This window comes from Haliotis asinina, chromosome 2 (assembly GCF_037392515.1).
Source record: "Haliotis asinina isolate JCU_RB_2024 chromosome 2, JCU_Hal_asi_v2, whole genome shotgun sequence".
In the NCBI taxonomy this organism is placed as follows: domain Eukaryota; kingdom Metazoa; phylum Mollusca; class Gastropoda; order Lepetellida; family Haliotidae; genus Haliotis; species Haliotis asinina.
In genome coordinates, this window is record NC_090281.1 from 41719267 (window position 1) to 41734943 (window position 15677).

At 43.0% G+C, this 15677-nt stretch overlaps 1 protein-coding gene across 1 annotated transcript in view; it reads left to right on the forward strand.

Moving 5' to 3' along the window:
• The window catches only part of LOC137271807 (uncharacterized), an 85213-nt gene extending 76860 nt beyond the window's left edge, over positions 1 to 8353 (forward strand). Inside the window, exons 15-16 of the mRNA XM_067804209.1 lie at positions 4749 to 4816; positions 8219 to 8353. Of these exons, the coding sequence (XP_067660310.1) occupies positions 4749 to 4816; positions 8219 to 8237 (87 nt within the window). The 3' untranslated portion in view covers positions 8238 to 8353. The remainder of the gene's footprint in view (positions 1 to 4748; positions 4817 to 8218) is intronic.
• Positions 8354 to 15677: the final 7324 nt, after the last annotated feature.

A 15677-nucleotide genomic window follows, 5' to 3' on the forward strand; every position in this document is an offset into this window, starting at 1 on the left:
AATATACACTTTATAATTTATAAGTCGACATGTATTTAGCAGGAAGCAGCATCAGCAAACATGGCATCAATTTCGCAACATTGGTATCTGGTTTTCAGAGTCTGGAGTTGAATCTGCAGATCTCGATACTTATTCTTCTTGTACTTCAGTCTACCTGTGGCCTGGAGATGGATTAATGAAACTTCATTCTTGGCCTGAGTGGTTTTGATGACATTGATAAACTTGAACAGGTTAGGATGGGGTGTCTTGATGGCGTTATTGAACTTATGGTTCACACGTTGATAAACTTGTTGATAAACTTGTACAGGTTAGGATGGGGTGTCTTGATGGCGGTATTGAGCTTATGGTGCCCACACTGATAAAGGGTGCCCTCCTTCAAGATATGGCCACTTTCGCCAAGGAGGTGGGGATGGAGCAGGGCGAAGAGTCTCTGTATAGGGCATTTGGAGCTGTTGCCGGCGGAGTGGCACAAGTCACCCAATCAGCTGTTAGGATTTTGGCCGCCATTATCAACCTCAGTCGGGAAGGCTTCCTGGTCCGGAGATTAGGGACTCCCTCCGTCACGCTTCAGTGTCCGCAGACACTTTGTTCATGCAGCAGGATCGAACCAATCGGATCATGACAAGTGGCGGATCCTCCGTAGGCTCCATCCCCTCGCAAGCGTGAGGGAGGTCCAGGGGACCAGTCCACTTCAAGGAAGCGGGCGGGGAAGGTGGACTTTTGATTCGGAGGTCATGGCTGAGGACCCACGAGCCAGTCTAACCAACCCAGCCAGGCTAACCAGGGGTTCCAAACCCCCAGCAAGGGCACTCCCCGGAAATGGATCAAAGGTAAGTGGACCCCCAAGAAGAATTGACTCTTTGTGCCCACCAGTCCTTCCACCACCTAACATTCCTCCGCTCGTCGGGCCCGTTGGCGGCCGTTTCAGCCTCTTTGTCCCGAACTGGCGTCAGCTAGGACTAGACCCGTTCGTGTGTCGGATCCCGATCTCTTCTCCGCCCCCTCTAACCCGCACTCCAGTGGAACGTCCGATGGACTCGCTCAGGCTCAAACTCACCTTAGAACAGGTGGAGTCTCTCCTCTCCAAGGGCGCAGTTCAGGAAATCCCTCTTCAGGATCTGACTCCAGGGTTCTATTCCCTCATTTTTGTCAGGCCCAAACGCAACTCTGGCAATGGCGGCTGATTCGCGACCGCTTACCTCGAACAGTCACCATATTTTCGACTCTTGACCATTCCATCAGTCATGCGATTGCTGGAGCCCTCAGACTACACTGTGTCCCTCGACCTCAAGGATGTGTACCTGCACATCCCCATTCACTTGGCGGATCGCAGGTACCTCCGTTTCATCCTGGGGGGCAGGAACTTTCAATGGAATGTCCTCCCGGTCGGGATTTCCTTCCTTCAATGCCTTTGTACCCAAGGAGCGGATGACAAGGTTAGCGCCCCTAATGAGTCGTGCACTATCACAGCCCCTGTCCCTCAGGCAGTTGCAGCGGATCCTGGGCCTCCTGACGTCCCCACAGGACCTGACCATCAGGGGGAGGCTGATGCTCCGACCCCTTCAGGTGTTCCTCAACGTCAGGGAGACCCACTGTCTTCATCCTATAACTCTCCCACCTCACCTCCGGAGCCAAGAGCATCCTGGCAGACGCTCTCTCCCAGCCAGACGCGCCTCCTTCAAAGGAGTGGCAGCTGAACCCGCGGACGTTTCAGTCCCTCTGTCTCCAGTTCGGCAGGCCCATGCTGGATCTGTTCGCCACCAGGCTGAACTGCCAGCTAGCGATTTATGTATCCCCAGTGCCTGACCTAGCGGCCTGGGCCCTCGACGCACTATTGTTAGAATGGGAAGGGATGAACGCTTATGTCCTCCCCCCACCAACGATTCTAGCACAGGTAGTGGCCAAGCTTCAGACCACCAAGTCCATCAGACTGCTTCTGGTGGCTCCCATGTGGCCCGCTCGACCCTGGTTCGTTCCCCTTCGAAGACTAAGCAAGACAAGCGGCTGCGTTCACGAAAACCCTCAGGTATTCGATCTGCACGTTTGGCTTTTATTCAAAGGGGGCTCAGGAAGAGCGGGTACTCTAGGCGAGTAGCCTACGCCCTGGCTTCCTCACAGAAACTCTACGACTTCCAGGGGGGGTGGGGGTGGGTGGGGGGGGGGGGGGGGGTGGGGGGGGGGGGGGGTGGCTCCTTTTCCACGTTCTGTGAGGACCACGACGTGGAGGCGGATTCTGCCACTCTGCCCCAGGTAGCTAACTATCTGGTTCACTTGCGCAATGTCAGAGGGCTCATGGCCTCGTCCATTAACACCAATCTGGCGGCAATCATGTCCGTTGGAAGGAAGAGGTCAACGGGACTGGACATTTTGGTGCTGAGGGAACTAATCAAGTATTTCCGACAGGCGGGGCTCCTGAGTGGGATTTGGCGGTGGTCCTTGAGGATTTTTATGAGCCTCTGGATGAGGCTCTCCTCCTCCGCGTCACTGTCAAAACCACCTTTCTAGTGGCCATGGCCCGAATATCGGAGCTTCACGCTCTTGAGGCGGACTTCCAGAGATTGGATCTCTCAGATGGAGGGTCAGCATCCATGGGACTAGCCCCTGACTTCGTCTGCAAAAACCAACCGGCAGACGAACTGGGACACACCTTCCTTAGGGCCGTTGGCAGACCCTGCAGAGGAGGCAGCTCTCTCTCTCTCTGCCCCGTCAGGGCTCTCCGAGTATATACCGACCGCACCCGCTCCCTCAGACAGGGGCGGCGGAGGCTCTTCCTCCCTCTCTCCCAGAGGAGCAAACGGGAGATTGACAGGAGAGCGCTTAGGGTCTACCTTCAAAGAACAGGGGCTCCTCACCCTTTGAGTCGGCACGGTGTTCCTCCTCCTTAGGAGGCCTACATTCCTCCGCCTCTCGATAGGTCCTAAGCTGGGGACCTCAGCACCCCACCTTTGTGCTAATAAACACTCCGTTGTTTATCTCCACTCCTTCCTTCGGTGTTGTGCTGTCTTTTTATCGTGTTGGGTTTCCATTCCTGGGTTGCCGTCAGCTCCCCCCTCCTTAGTGGAGGTGTCCGGGCAGCGGTTCGTGTCCTACCCGCCCTCTAGTACGGGGACGGATGCTTCCGCAAGGTCGCTCCTCTCAGGGTTTCTTGGTCCTCCTATAAGTACAGACGCACGGGCGAGGTCTAGCGTCCACGCTCTCATCCCTCCCCCTCTGTGCCATTCTGGGCAACGTTGGCTTTCTTACCTGATAAGTATGTTAAAAATGTAACATTTTGGATTAAATGTCATTTTTTATACTTACCTGGTAGAAAGCCAATAATCGGGAGTTTCCGCCCAGCCTCCCCTCCTGAGGGTTTTATTAACTGCCTCGCTGGGTAAGGGAATGACGGGTACAGGTCATCTCGTGACCTGGGTAACCTACCGCCTGTATGTTGACCTCGCGTCTCTACTTTGTGTAGACTGTGTTATGAGAGAAACTGATTAAGCGCCACTCAAGTGGGCAATGTTGGCTTTCTACCAGGTAAGTATAAAAAGTGACATTTAATAAGAAATGTTATAATTTCACACTTGGAAGCGAGGTGGAGGTCAATATAACATTACTTGCAATATTAATGTCACTTCGACCCCCGCCTTGCTTCCGTGGAAGAAGTCGTTATGTTACAAGTTGTGTCATGCAAAATCCGTTTGGCCAAATGCATATTTACCTACTAGTAAAAAGTTTTGATTTTCTAACTTGATGAAAACAAACCATAATCTCAATAATTCTAACGGACTTTATCGATTTTGAAAAATGGCGGCGTCCTGTCTGAAGATAAATGCTATTTGAATTTCTTTTCACCGACTTACAAAATCAAAGTTACTTTTCACAGATAGTAAAATATGTAGTTTATTGATGGACATCAGGATTTTACACGGGATTGCTTATAACATAACAATTTCACTCTTGGAAGCGAGGCAGGGGTCGATGTAATATTACTTACGATAATATTGTCACTTCGACCACAACCTCGCTTCCGAGGAAGAAAGCAAAATCGTTTTGGTCAGCAATGTGTAGTACGCAGTCTTGATTTTTTAAACTCGATGAAACTTGAACTCAATTTTCTATCCTGGAAGCGTGGCAGGGGGCGAACTATCCGATTTAGTGTATACCACAGGCTTCCACAACGCTCGGTTCGCACACACTAACAACCAATTTAAGCACAAACTATGGGGTCCGGTGGAAATCTGTGCATAGTGACACCATCACCCGACCCCAAGGAGCAATTGAGGGCAACACAACAATTCGTCATTGGTGACGTCGAGAAATCAGCAAAATGCCGTGCTTCCTACACATTTTCTATACAACCAGGGATAATCTACAACATCTATATATAGGATCCCTGATAAAACTAACTGAAAATCGTTCCTTCTATGATGTCACTGCAGGGCTCTTGTGACAGAGTTGCGTAACCTGTCTGTGGTTTCGTTTGCGGGCGAGAGAGAAGCAGACGGCGTTATAGCAACTTTTAAGCGCTTGGTATTAATTAATCACAAGGTTTTCTTTGTTTTTGTTTTTTTAAAAAAATGGTGTTCCGTTTATGACTAACCAGAAGTCTTTCATGGGCAGTTTTAAAAGGAGTACCAAAAATGAGTTTATTTGTTCTTTAACATACGCATTTCGAGGGGGTATAATCGCATGTTTGCACCAACAATTGAAATACGCCAAAGTGGTGATTCATTTATGTTCATGTCAATACGTTTTGATTCCAGCACCGCTTGGACCAGATGGTGGAGGTAGGACTGCCCGTATGGATCACCGAGCTGGTAAAAAGCTCACGGTAAAAACATTGTCACTGCCACGCAGAAGTCAACACATACGTGCGCACATGAACACGCACATGCACACATATACACACGTTGTCTCTACACTGCATCTTCCCCGGCACATGAAGGCACTAAGCCATATACCCTCCCCACCCCAGTACACTCAAGACAACCATGCATGCAGACGTGCTAGTGACGCGTCTTGTTCGAACGAATCAATTTGTTTCTGGTTCGGATTACTCAGATGCGAACCTAAAATACCTTTATCCGTGCTTCTATGGATGGGTCGTCCCCACCAGTCAGGTGTCGTATCGCATTAGCTTTACATCAAAGGGCGTGACTCCAATAACCAAGCCCCAAAATTCGACTATTTGAGGCGTCCGTAAAATCTTATTTTAGCCACGATGATCCAAACATCTTTCCGCTTTCGCTCAGTGCATTTGCGAGGCCTTTCAGTCCAACTCTGTTAAATTCTTTAGTACTGACGCACCAACCAAATCATACGAGACCATTATCTGTCCGACTTATCTTCATACGATGTCATATTTTACTTCTAATTGATGACGTTATAGTCCGTGTACACACACTCGCACAATTCAACTTCTGGAAACCAGTGGACATTGTTTCCGGTATTTACTTCACTGTTGTGCCAGGCCTACATGTGCTGACCTTCACATGCAGGCCTGGCACAGCAGTGAAGTAAATACCGATTTCTCAGTATTATAAACAACTAGAGATTTCGTGAATCACGGGGTAGGTAGAGATTTCGTGGATCACGGGACAGGAAACTGTGACACGTGTCTTGACAAGGGTGCTCTCGCACACTCTTCAGGGGTCATCAGGCAAAGGTAGTTCTTTTATCAGATTCATTTTCCAGTGCGAATTTGTCTCATTAATTTCTCATTAATTCCAGTGTGTAAAGGTCATGTCTATCCTTGATCAAACCATAACGCATTAAAGGCTCCCAAAGACATGCTGGTACATATCGAATGTTAAATTTCTGCATTTTGTTTTATATTATCTCATGTAAAATAAGACCTTTACTCCGCCTCTATGACGAGATCTGGAGACACTGGTCAGTAACTAGCTAATACTTTGAGGCCAGCTAATTATAGACGGGAATCGCTCCGGATCCCATTGGGAATATCTGATGCTCTCTTCTTGTGATTTTTCAAAGGCGTTTAGAAGTTGGCGTAGTAATACTGGACACATTTTATGGAAGTCAAGAAGTTGCAATCCATGAAACGTGTCCAGTATTGCTTTCTTCTTGCTTTACAGAACAAGAAACCTCTACTTGTTTGAATACCTTCTTTGTCATGTTATCAATCCGTCCTAAAGCTATGTTTTCAAGCTTAACTTCAGAATATACACATTTGAGAACATAGTATTATGCATGTTATAATGTCAATGCTCGCCATGTCAAGGTATATAATTCTGTTGTGGGAGACGATAGAGATGACACAACTTTATGGACGATCAACATCTTTATTTTAACAATTGCGACGCTTCGGTATAGGTTTTTATGCCATTTTCCAGTACATGGGGGAATGATGGGGTACACAGTTTATATGTAAGATGAGACAATGTGATAACAATAACAAATGTGAGTAAACAGAACATCAAAGAAAGTTACATGATGAGTTACAATGACATCACGATAAGTTTAAGATACAAAATGAGATGAATGGGACTTCTATGACAACTGGTGAAAGGGAGTGAAATTAAGCAGAAGCGATTAATTAGTTAATTAGTGAGTTAGGGAGATTGATGAGAAGCCAGAGTAGGTTGAGTGGGTAATTATTTGTGGATAAGGTGGTTGTAAAATGAGGGGTGGAGTAACCCTCATCTTTATTGATAGCGGGATTAAAATGGCCTATTTGTAATGCCTCTACCAATTTCCGCCGAGTGTAATCATGTTTGTTGTTTGACAGTGCCCAAGTTGATGTTGTGTTGAGGAAATTTGGTGATGCGTTCCGAAATGGGTGTTTTGGGGTCTGCTTTGTTTGCAGATGTCACATGTTCTTTGATGCCTATGTTGAACGTTTCACCAATGTACTCGCTGCCGCAGTCGCAACCGATGTTGTAGACCACACCTTTAGGCTGCAGTGTGTTTCCTACTCTTTGTCTAAAAGGTCATGTGCAATAAAAAAATCAAACATAATTAAAATACAATTATCAATTATTCGTGACGTATAATATACATTGCTGCTTGTTAAAAAAAACCCAAAATAAACAAAATTGTAAGTACAATCGCGATTCAGAAGTGCAATGTTTTGTACTTGGGCTTACTTCCCTCGAAACACGATCCTCGGGAGACCGAACCTAGTCATAGGGGATGGGTGTGCACTCAAGTGTAACGATGGCTTCCGATTGGCTGGTTCATTTGCTGATACACCGTGGGCTCATAGTGTGTTCTGAAAGATGATCTGTTTGATGGCCATTTTAAAGGTATGGCGAATCACAAGAAAGTAAGATTCTTTATGGATAACAACTTCTTTTATTGTACTTAATGCGTCATTTCAGTATGGATTCATATATCGTTATCAAATGTAGTGAATCGTCTGAACTCCGATTTCGTTTTTTTTCAACATTATAGGCTGAATTGGCATTTTTGATGATTTGTTTCGGTAAGTGCATACCGAAAGGTATCAGAATTTGCAAAGTGTGGTGGTTTTGGTGGTTTTCAGAGGCGTGGCCGTGGAGAAGTATGTGTCAATGCCTGCTTGCTGCCTAAGTGAACGATGGTGAGTGTTGTGACAGTGTCGCAGTTGATTGGTGTTGAGGAGCTTTGGTGATGTGTTCGTAAATGGTTGAATTGGTGTCTGCTTTGCTTGTAGATGTCATATGTTTTTCGATGCGTATGTTGAGTGGTCTGAATGTAGGTGGTGAAGAAGTTGATCATTCATAAAATTGTATTATCTCTATATTAGCAACTTGAGAATATCACTCAAACAAATCATTCGTCGTCTACATGGACACATGGGCAATCCGCACCATCAACACATTCAGCCGCCTGGTGAAGGTTAAGAACCTATACCTAAACGTTGCAGTTGTTGTAATATAGAAGTTGATCCATAAAGTTGTGTCATCTCCATACTAGCAACTTCTAGGTTTCTCTACGTTGTTGTGGCATTTGGTAAAGTTTCCTTGCTGTAAACAAGTCTGTTGTCTGAGCATCCTGCTTGCTGTATGTACAGTTGCTGTATTTTGTGTTGACGGAAAACAAGATGCATCCTACGTTTTCACAGATGTAAAAATAAAACTGTCATTGTTGTACAGATGTAAAATACATCTCCTGAGAAAACAGGAGAGTACATGGGAATGAGATATGATGGAAAGACCCCTCTCAGAGGTGTAGCTGGCTGAAATGTCCAAAATGTTTATTTTTTTCGAAGCCTATTTTCTGTATTGTGTAGCCAAACGAAGCTGGACTGAGATGGCAACAGATGGTGAAGAGGGACTGGCGGACACACGAGACGCATTCCCTGGCGGAGAGAACAGTCAAAACTCGTGGGTTCAAGGGAGACTACTCTCTTCGAGTCAAAAAGGATGGGACAGTTGTTCAAGAGCACCAATTCACACTGGGTTCCTGCGGCGCAGAGATATCCTTGAATCTTTAGCTAGATAGAATTTCACTACACGAAATTCGATCCATGATAAGTACATGTACTATAAATCGATAACGGTTTTATTCCACTGTTCGAATAAATGGTTAAGATAAAAGGATCAGTTGCGCACTCTGAACATAAAGAGTTCATTTAAAGTTTAGAGTATTCATAAAAAACATAATAAAAATATGTAAAAGTCGCCCTGTCAGTTCTGTTATATAGTTTGTCATCCATCCAGGGAGGTAGAAATGTTCCTAATTTGAAGTGAGATGTCGCGATGCCATTAATCGACCAACACTAGGTTCCTCAAGAAGCATCGTTTGGGTGAGAGAAAACATGACAATAGCACAATAGCTCGCGGAACATTGTGACGTCACCACACACAATGATATCAGGCCCCGAAGTCTCGTGATTGACTTAAGTTAGAGATTTTACTCAAATTTGAGAAAGCGCATGGAAATGCGCTTCCCCGAATAAACTGAAATCGACGGTACACTCAAACATAATAGAGAAAATGAGTTTAATTGGTGAAAAAATGCAGTTGAGTTGAACATTCAGCTGTTTCAAATTATCAATCTCAGTTTGAATGAAAGTTTTAAGTAAACACTGAAGTTTGTTTCAAGAACATCGGGGCCTGAACAACTACCCAGTGTCTCTCCTACGAATGTAGCTGTGATGTTTAGTATGCCGGTATACTATGATTTCGGATGCTGGGAGTTCCGACCTAACTCCTGCACCAGACGCAGCACACTTACGTCTTCATGTGTAAATTCACATACAGAAAAACATGAATGAGTGAGTGCGGCTTAACGTGTGGGACACACGAGGTGTCTGTCTGCTATGGGGGACCTCCAAAGTACCCGTTAATGACGTGTAGCAGCACGAGTATGGTTGCTGTATCAAATCACGATCAGGCTGAATGTGGTATTCCATTTCATCTCGGATTTCATGTGCAAAGTGTCACTCGTGCATTTTTTCTTACTTCCACTTCTCGTACTTCCAGATAATGCTTGTCGCCCTCCAAACGAGTGCGGGGTAGATCCCCAATAAATCCCCCCAAAAGATAGTTTATTCCAATAATATTGTACAGTGGAACTGCAGAGGATTGAGGACTAATTTACATGAATTACAGCTATTAGTCCAAGACTTCACACCTTCAGCGATATGTCTCCAAGAGACATATTTAAAGCAAACAGATACATTTGACCTTCGTCATTTTAATGCATATCATTCTTTTTCACCTCCAGGTGATAGAGCTACTGGCGGGTCATCCGTTTTAGTCAGACAAAACGTTATTCAAAGCCCTGTTTCACTTAATACTAATATGAAGGCTGTTGCAGTGACAATTACCTTACACGTAGCGTTTACGCTATGCTCTCTTTATATTTCGCCGTCTTCGACGTTTGCTAAAACTGATCTTCAAGCTCTATATGACCAACTCCCGAAGCCCTGTATTATAATGGGAGATTTAAATGGGCACAACCCACTCTGGGGTAGTGTAAATACAAACACTAGAGGTAAATTATTGGAGGACTTTTGTTCTGACAATGACTTATGTATTTATAATGATGGTTCCAACACATATTTACACCCTGGTACAGGGACGTATTCTGCTCTCGACTTGTCATTGACAAATTCCGAACTATTGAATGAATTCGAATGGTCAGTCCACGATGACCTGTGTGGAAGTGACCATTTTCCTACTATAATAAAAGCTGTAACTCCATCTGATGTTCCTCCATCATCAAGGCGGAATTTTAAAAAGGCTAACTGGGCTTTATATGAAACACTGTGTAATGAAAAACTTAAACCTGAACGTTTTATTGACGTTTCTGATGCTATCAAATCTTTTTCTGATGAACTGAATTCCATAGCTGATAAGTGTATACCAAAGTCCTCTGCTGTTCCACACATAAGAAAACCATGGTTCAACGATGAGTGCAAACAAGCTAGGAAGGCAAGGAAAAAAGCAGAACATTATTTTCGTCGCCATCCCATGGTGCATAATTTCAACAAATTTAAAATTTTAAATGCTAAAGCACGGCGTACATTTAAACAGAACAAACGCCAATCTTGGCAAAATTATGTATCCAAAATAAATTCTCGGACACCCATGTCCAAGGTATGGAACATGGTCCAGAAAATCAAAGGTAAAGGTACTAAATCTACTGTCAATCATCTTAAACATGGAGATCAATTGCTTACTGATAAATCAGATATTGCTAATAAACTGGGTGAAACCCTTGCTAAACACTCTTCCTCTTCAAATTATGTACCTAAATTTCAGCAATATCAAAAACAAGAAGAAAAGAAACCTATTAATTTCAATTCTGATAATGGGGAAGATTATAATGAAACGTTTTCTATTCATGAACTCCATACTGCTCTTGATCAAGCTCATGACACTGCTACAGGAGCTGATAACATACATTATCAACTCCTGAAGCACTTACCAGAATCCTGCCTAGAAACGCTTCTCAATATTTTTGATGATATTTGGACATCGGGTAACTTTCCTCCGTCATGGTGTGACGCCATAGTAGTACAAATACCTAAACCTGGACGTGATCATACGGATCCGTCCAATTATCGACCTATTTCACTAACTAGCTGTGTTTGCAAGACCATGGAACGCATGATAAATAATCGACTTGTTTGGTACTTGGAAACAAATAATCTTATCACAGATATACAGTGTGGTTTCCGTAAAAACAGAAGTACTGTCGATCACTTAGTGCGACTGGAGTCATTTGTTAAAAACGCACTAATTAATAAACAACATGCTGTGTCTATCTTTTTTTATCTTGAAAAAGCATATGACACAACCTGGAAACATGGTATTTTGAGGGATTTACATGACTTTGGTTTGCGAGGTCGTTTGCCTCAATTTATTGCCAACTTTTTAAATGACAGACAATTCCAGGTCCGTGTGGGTTCTACCCTGTCTGATCATTACAATCAGGATCAGGGTGTTCCACAAGGCAGTATTTTATCTGTCACTCTTTTTAGCATCAAGATCAACAGTTTATCAAAAGTTTTAAACGATTCAATTGATGGATCGCTTTTCGTGGATGATTTTAATATTTCTTGCCGAGGTAAAAATATGCATACTATTGAACGGCAACTGCAGTTGTGTTTAAACAAAATAGATAAATGGTGTCTTGAAAACGGCTTCAAATTTTCGAAGTCCAAAACTAATTGTATACATTTTTGCAGAACATATAAGCCACATAAGGACCCTGAACTATCTCTAGATGGCACTCCCATCAAAGTTGTAAAGGAGGCCAAGTTCTTGGGATTAATTTTTGACTCGCATTTAACGTTTCTACCACATATCAAATCCCTCAAAACTAAATGCCTGAAGGCACTTGACTTGTTGAAAGTCGTTTCAAATTCTAAATGGGGAGGGGACCAAACTACCCTCCTGCAACTTTATCGATCACTGATCCGGTCAAAACTTGATTATGGCTCCATTGTATACGGTGGAGCCTGTAAAAGCAACCTGAAACTTTTCGATTCTGTTCACCATCAAGGTCTAAGACTTTGTCTTGGCTCCTTTCGAACTTCACCTGTTGACAGCATGTACGTTGATGCCGATGAGCCATCTCTTGAGCAGCGACGTATCAAATTAGCTTTACAATATGTAACAAAATTATATTCCAGTGAGCCAAACCCTGCATATAACTGTGTTTTCAGTCCTCTGTGTGAGGACTTATACAATATGAAATCTTCGCTTGTACCGCCTCTTGGTTTAAGAATTAAACCATTTCTTACTGCTGCCGGCATTGAGCTGGAAAATATAGCTCCTTCCCGTCTTCTTTCTTCTCCTCCTTGGCAGTTGGTTAGGCCCCAAGTGGACCTAACATTGACCACATTTAAAAAATCAGAAACTAATGAATTACAGTATAAACAAGAATGTAATCAATTGAAACATAAATATATCAGTTATAAATCCTTATTTACAGATGGGTCCAAGGACGGTGGCGCAGTAGCTTGTGCCACTGTCATTGGATCCAGAACAATATCTTCTAGATTACCAGACAACAGTTCTATTTTTACCGCTGAGGCTAACGCCATATTAACAGCTCTTAAATATATTCAAAGACGCCATAAACATAAACAATATATAATCTACTCCGACTCTCTTTCTTGCCTTCAGGCGATTAAAAATCTTTCTTGTAAACATCCACTTTTAATAGAAATTATTGAATTATATAATGATCTTGCTACTGGCCAGTACGACATCGTCTTCTGTTGGTTACCCAGCCACGCTGGCATTTCCGGTAACGCAATGGCCGATCTTGCTGCTAAGGCAGCACTCAACAAATCTGTGACACCACTTCTTATTCCTTATTCTGACTACAAAGCTAGCATTAGAGCTTACACTCATGATCTGATGCTGAAGAAGTGGGACACCCAAGTAGGTATAAATAAACTACATGAAATAAAACCCTACATTGGTTATACATACTTGGGTTGTCAGTCCAGATTTGAAGAAGTCATTTTGCGACGATGTCGCATTGGCCATACAAGATACACTCACGCATACCTTTTAAAAGGTGAGGATCCTCCGTTTTGTATCCCTTGTGATGAGAGAGTCACGGTCAAGCATATCCTGCTTGACTGTGTTGAATTCTCCATCATAAGGGATAAGTATTTTTCTGTAAAAACTGTTAAGGATCTTTTTAACACAGTCAGCGCTCATTTAATTATTGCTTTTTTAAAGGAAATTGATTTCTCGGTTGAATTTTGAGTTATATGTTCTGTATATAAATGTATTTTAATGATTGGTAGTTTAAGTTAGTAACTAGAATTGTTAGTGGCTGTACCCTCAAAGGGGGTTGAAGTATTGTAAAATTATTGTCCTCCTGAGAGGGTACGTAAGTCCACAAACATTCGGTGTAAATTTAAATCTACCAGGCTTTTAATCGTAGTATTCTTGTTGTTTTAATTTTGGCTAGCATACTGTACACTCGCCAGCTGCTGAGGGGATGGTGTAAATCCAACTAGGGTCCATGCAGGTAGCAAAGGTACTGTAAGTCCCCATGGTCCTTAGTTTGGTGATCTACCTTCAGTTGTTGGCGATCTATAGCCTGATTTTATAGTGTATTGTCCTAATGGTGATGTTGTTTTTAACTTTCCATACTAGTTTTAATTCCATTTGTGATATTCTAGTTCTTTTACTGTCCTTCGTTGACAGGTTTTATAGTAGACATATAATTAATTTTGATATTAGATGTTCTCGTCACGATATGGCTGAGATATTGCCGATGTGACGTTAAATTGTAACTCACTCACTCACTCCAGATAATACACCATGTATTAAAGGCCTTTGGGCCAGAGCGCCCCATCTCCGTTGCACTTGACAAAAATCGAACTCTTCCAAATGTAAGTGACCTTGAACGCACTGGAACTGAATTGCTGCTTAATGAAGTGAGATAGAAGTTATTTGTCTATGAGCCACTTTCTGAATCACATATGGCCAATGCATGATATTTTGGGATACACTACAAACATGCCCTCGTAAGTTTCCATGGCTGCTATACTACATACGGAGGGCAGCCATTGACAGTAGTTGGCCACAGGGATCCATTTATAATACACTTCTTAAGAAAAATACCTGAAAGTGTCATTAGCGTGTCTGTAACATATTGAAACCCATTGCAATATTCCACAAAATGTATTCATGCTTGTTATTAATGCGTTTCAAAATATCCCTATATTGTCAGTAAGCTCATTGTTGTCTCTTCTACGCCCAACTTGCAACTGAACTAAACAGCATGTGTCCAATACATAACTATGTTTCACTACAATAGATGTAATAGCTACAGGTGAATAATCACTGAGTTGGCGGTGGCTTGGCTTTCTTTGCTCTGTACGTAAGTATCTATTATTTTGCAGCATTTGTCGAGATGGGGTTTGCATGACAACATTTAAACACACACATGCAAATTGACGCACAGCTGATTCTGTGTGCAGCCATGGTATACAGCCTTTGCCCAGGTTTGATAATGAAAGTTCGCTCCAGTCCTTTCCATTTCACTAATATTGAAACTTAAATGATATTACTTGTCAGATCAGCTGAAATATGGAGACGATACTGTAGAGGTGTCACTTTGGCAAACAAGCAACGCGGTAGTCAGGTTGCAAAACAAACAGTCCATGCCATATCTTCATACTGCTATCTATAGCCGCGGGAGACAGTGAACACACAGGATTCCATCAAGTTGTAAGGACCCCCAGAACATCTTAGGTTGGTTCTTTTTATCTACCTGTCTGTCTATACGTGTGTCCATTGTATAAGTACAGAGTTTTAAGTAAATACAGGTATAAAGGTTTATAAAGTTCGTTACGGCCCTTCCGAATCCTGATACATGCTACATGCAGGATATGACATAGAGAGTGGACATGCAAAATCTCCAACGTGTTTTCTGTGCATTCAGATGATAAACTTACAATTTCTTAGTTACTGAGTGTAGACTTTGAGTAATCAACATGAAATGTCGCTGACTACCTTAATTCGTCACCATCTATCTGACGGACAGTCTTAGCATATCCCCCGGGGCTAATACGTATCAATGCATATATAAATGTACACGAATCTGTCATTCGCATAATGCACATACATCACTTTTCAGTGACATTTTAGGCACTTACTACGCCATCATTAAACCTTGAAAATGTGAGATATCCACTTGATTCAAGTCATCAGTACTACGTTTTGACGTTAAACATGCCACGTGGGTCTAGCTGTAGTATGTCGAGGTGAATACCTCAGTGATAATCAACACTACATTGCCATGTCGATTAGCGAAGCAATCTGACTGATGGCTTTCCAAGGGAGTGCGTGCTTGGTGCAACTGTGTTGTAAAAATAACGTTATGACATAATATGGAAAATTATGTGCAAATGATGACTTGCCTACAGGTATAAATCCTCACTCCCATGTTTGTAGTCGCGGTATGTCAATGTTGCTTCAGGCGAACGATAAAGCAGTGTTCCAGCAAGCTCTTTCGGCCTCTCCGGCATCTGCCAGTGTGTTAGGCGGTGCATGCAGACACCAACATTGACAACAGGCTGTCTCAACGATACATGAATACAATCACACTTATAGCACATTAGTATTTACACAAAGGACAAAGTCATTCCTGGTTGGTAATTGATATGTACAGAAATATGACGTCAAACATTAGTGTATAATCAAACATTCAAAAAATGATGGCGTCACTTGTACACAGCTTGTCTCCATTAAAACACAAACCCCCAA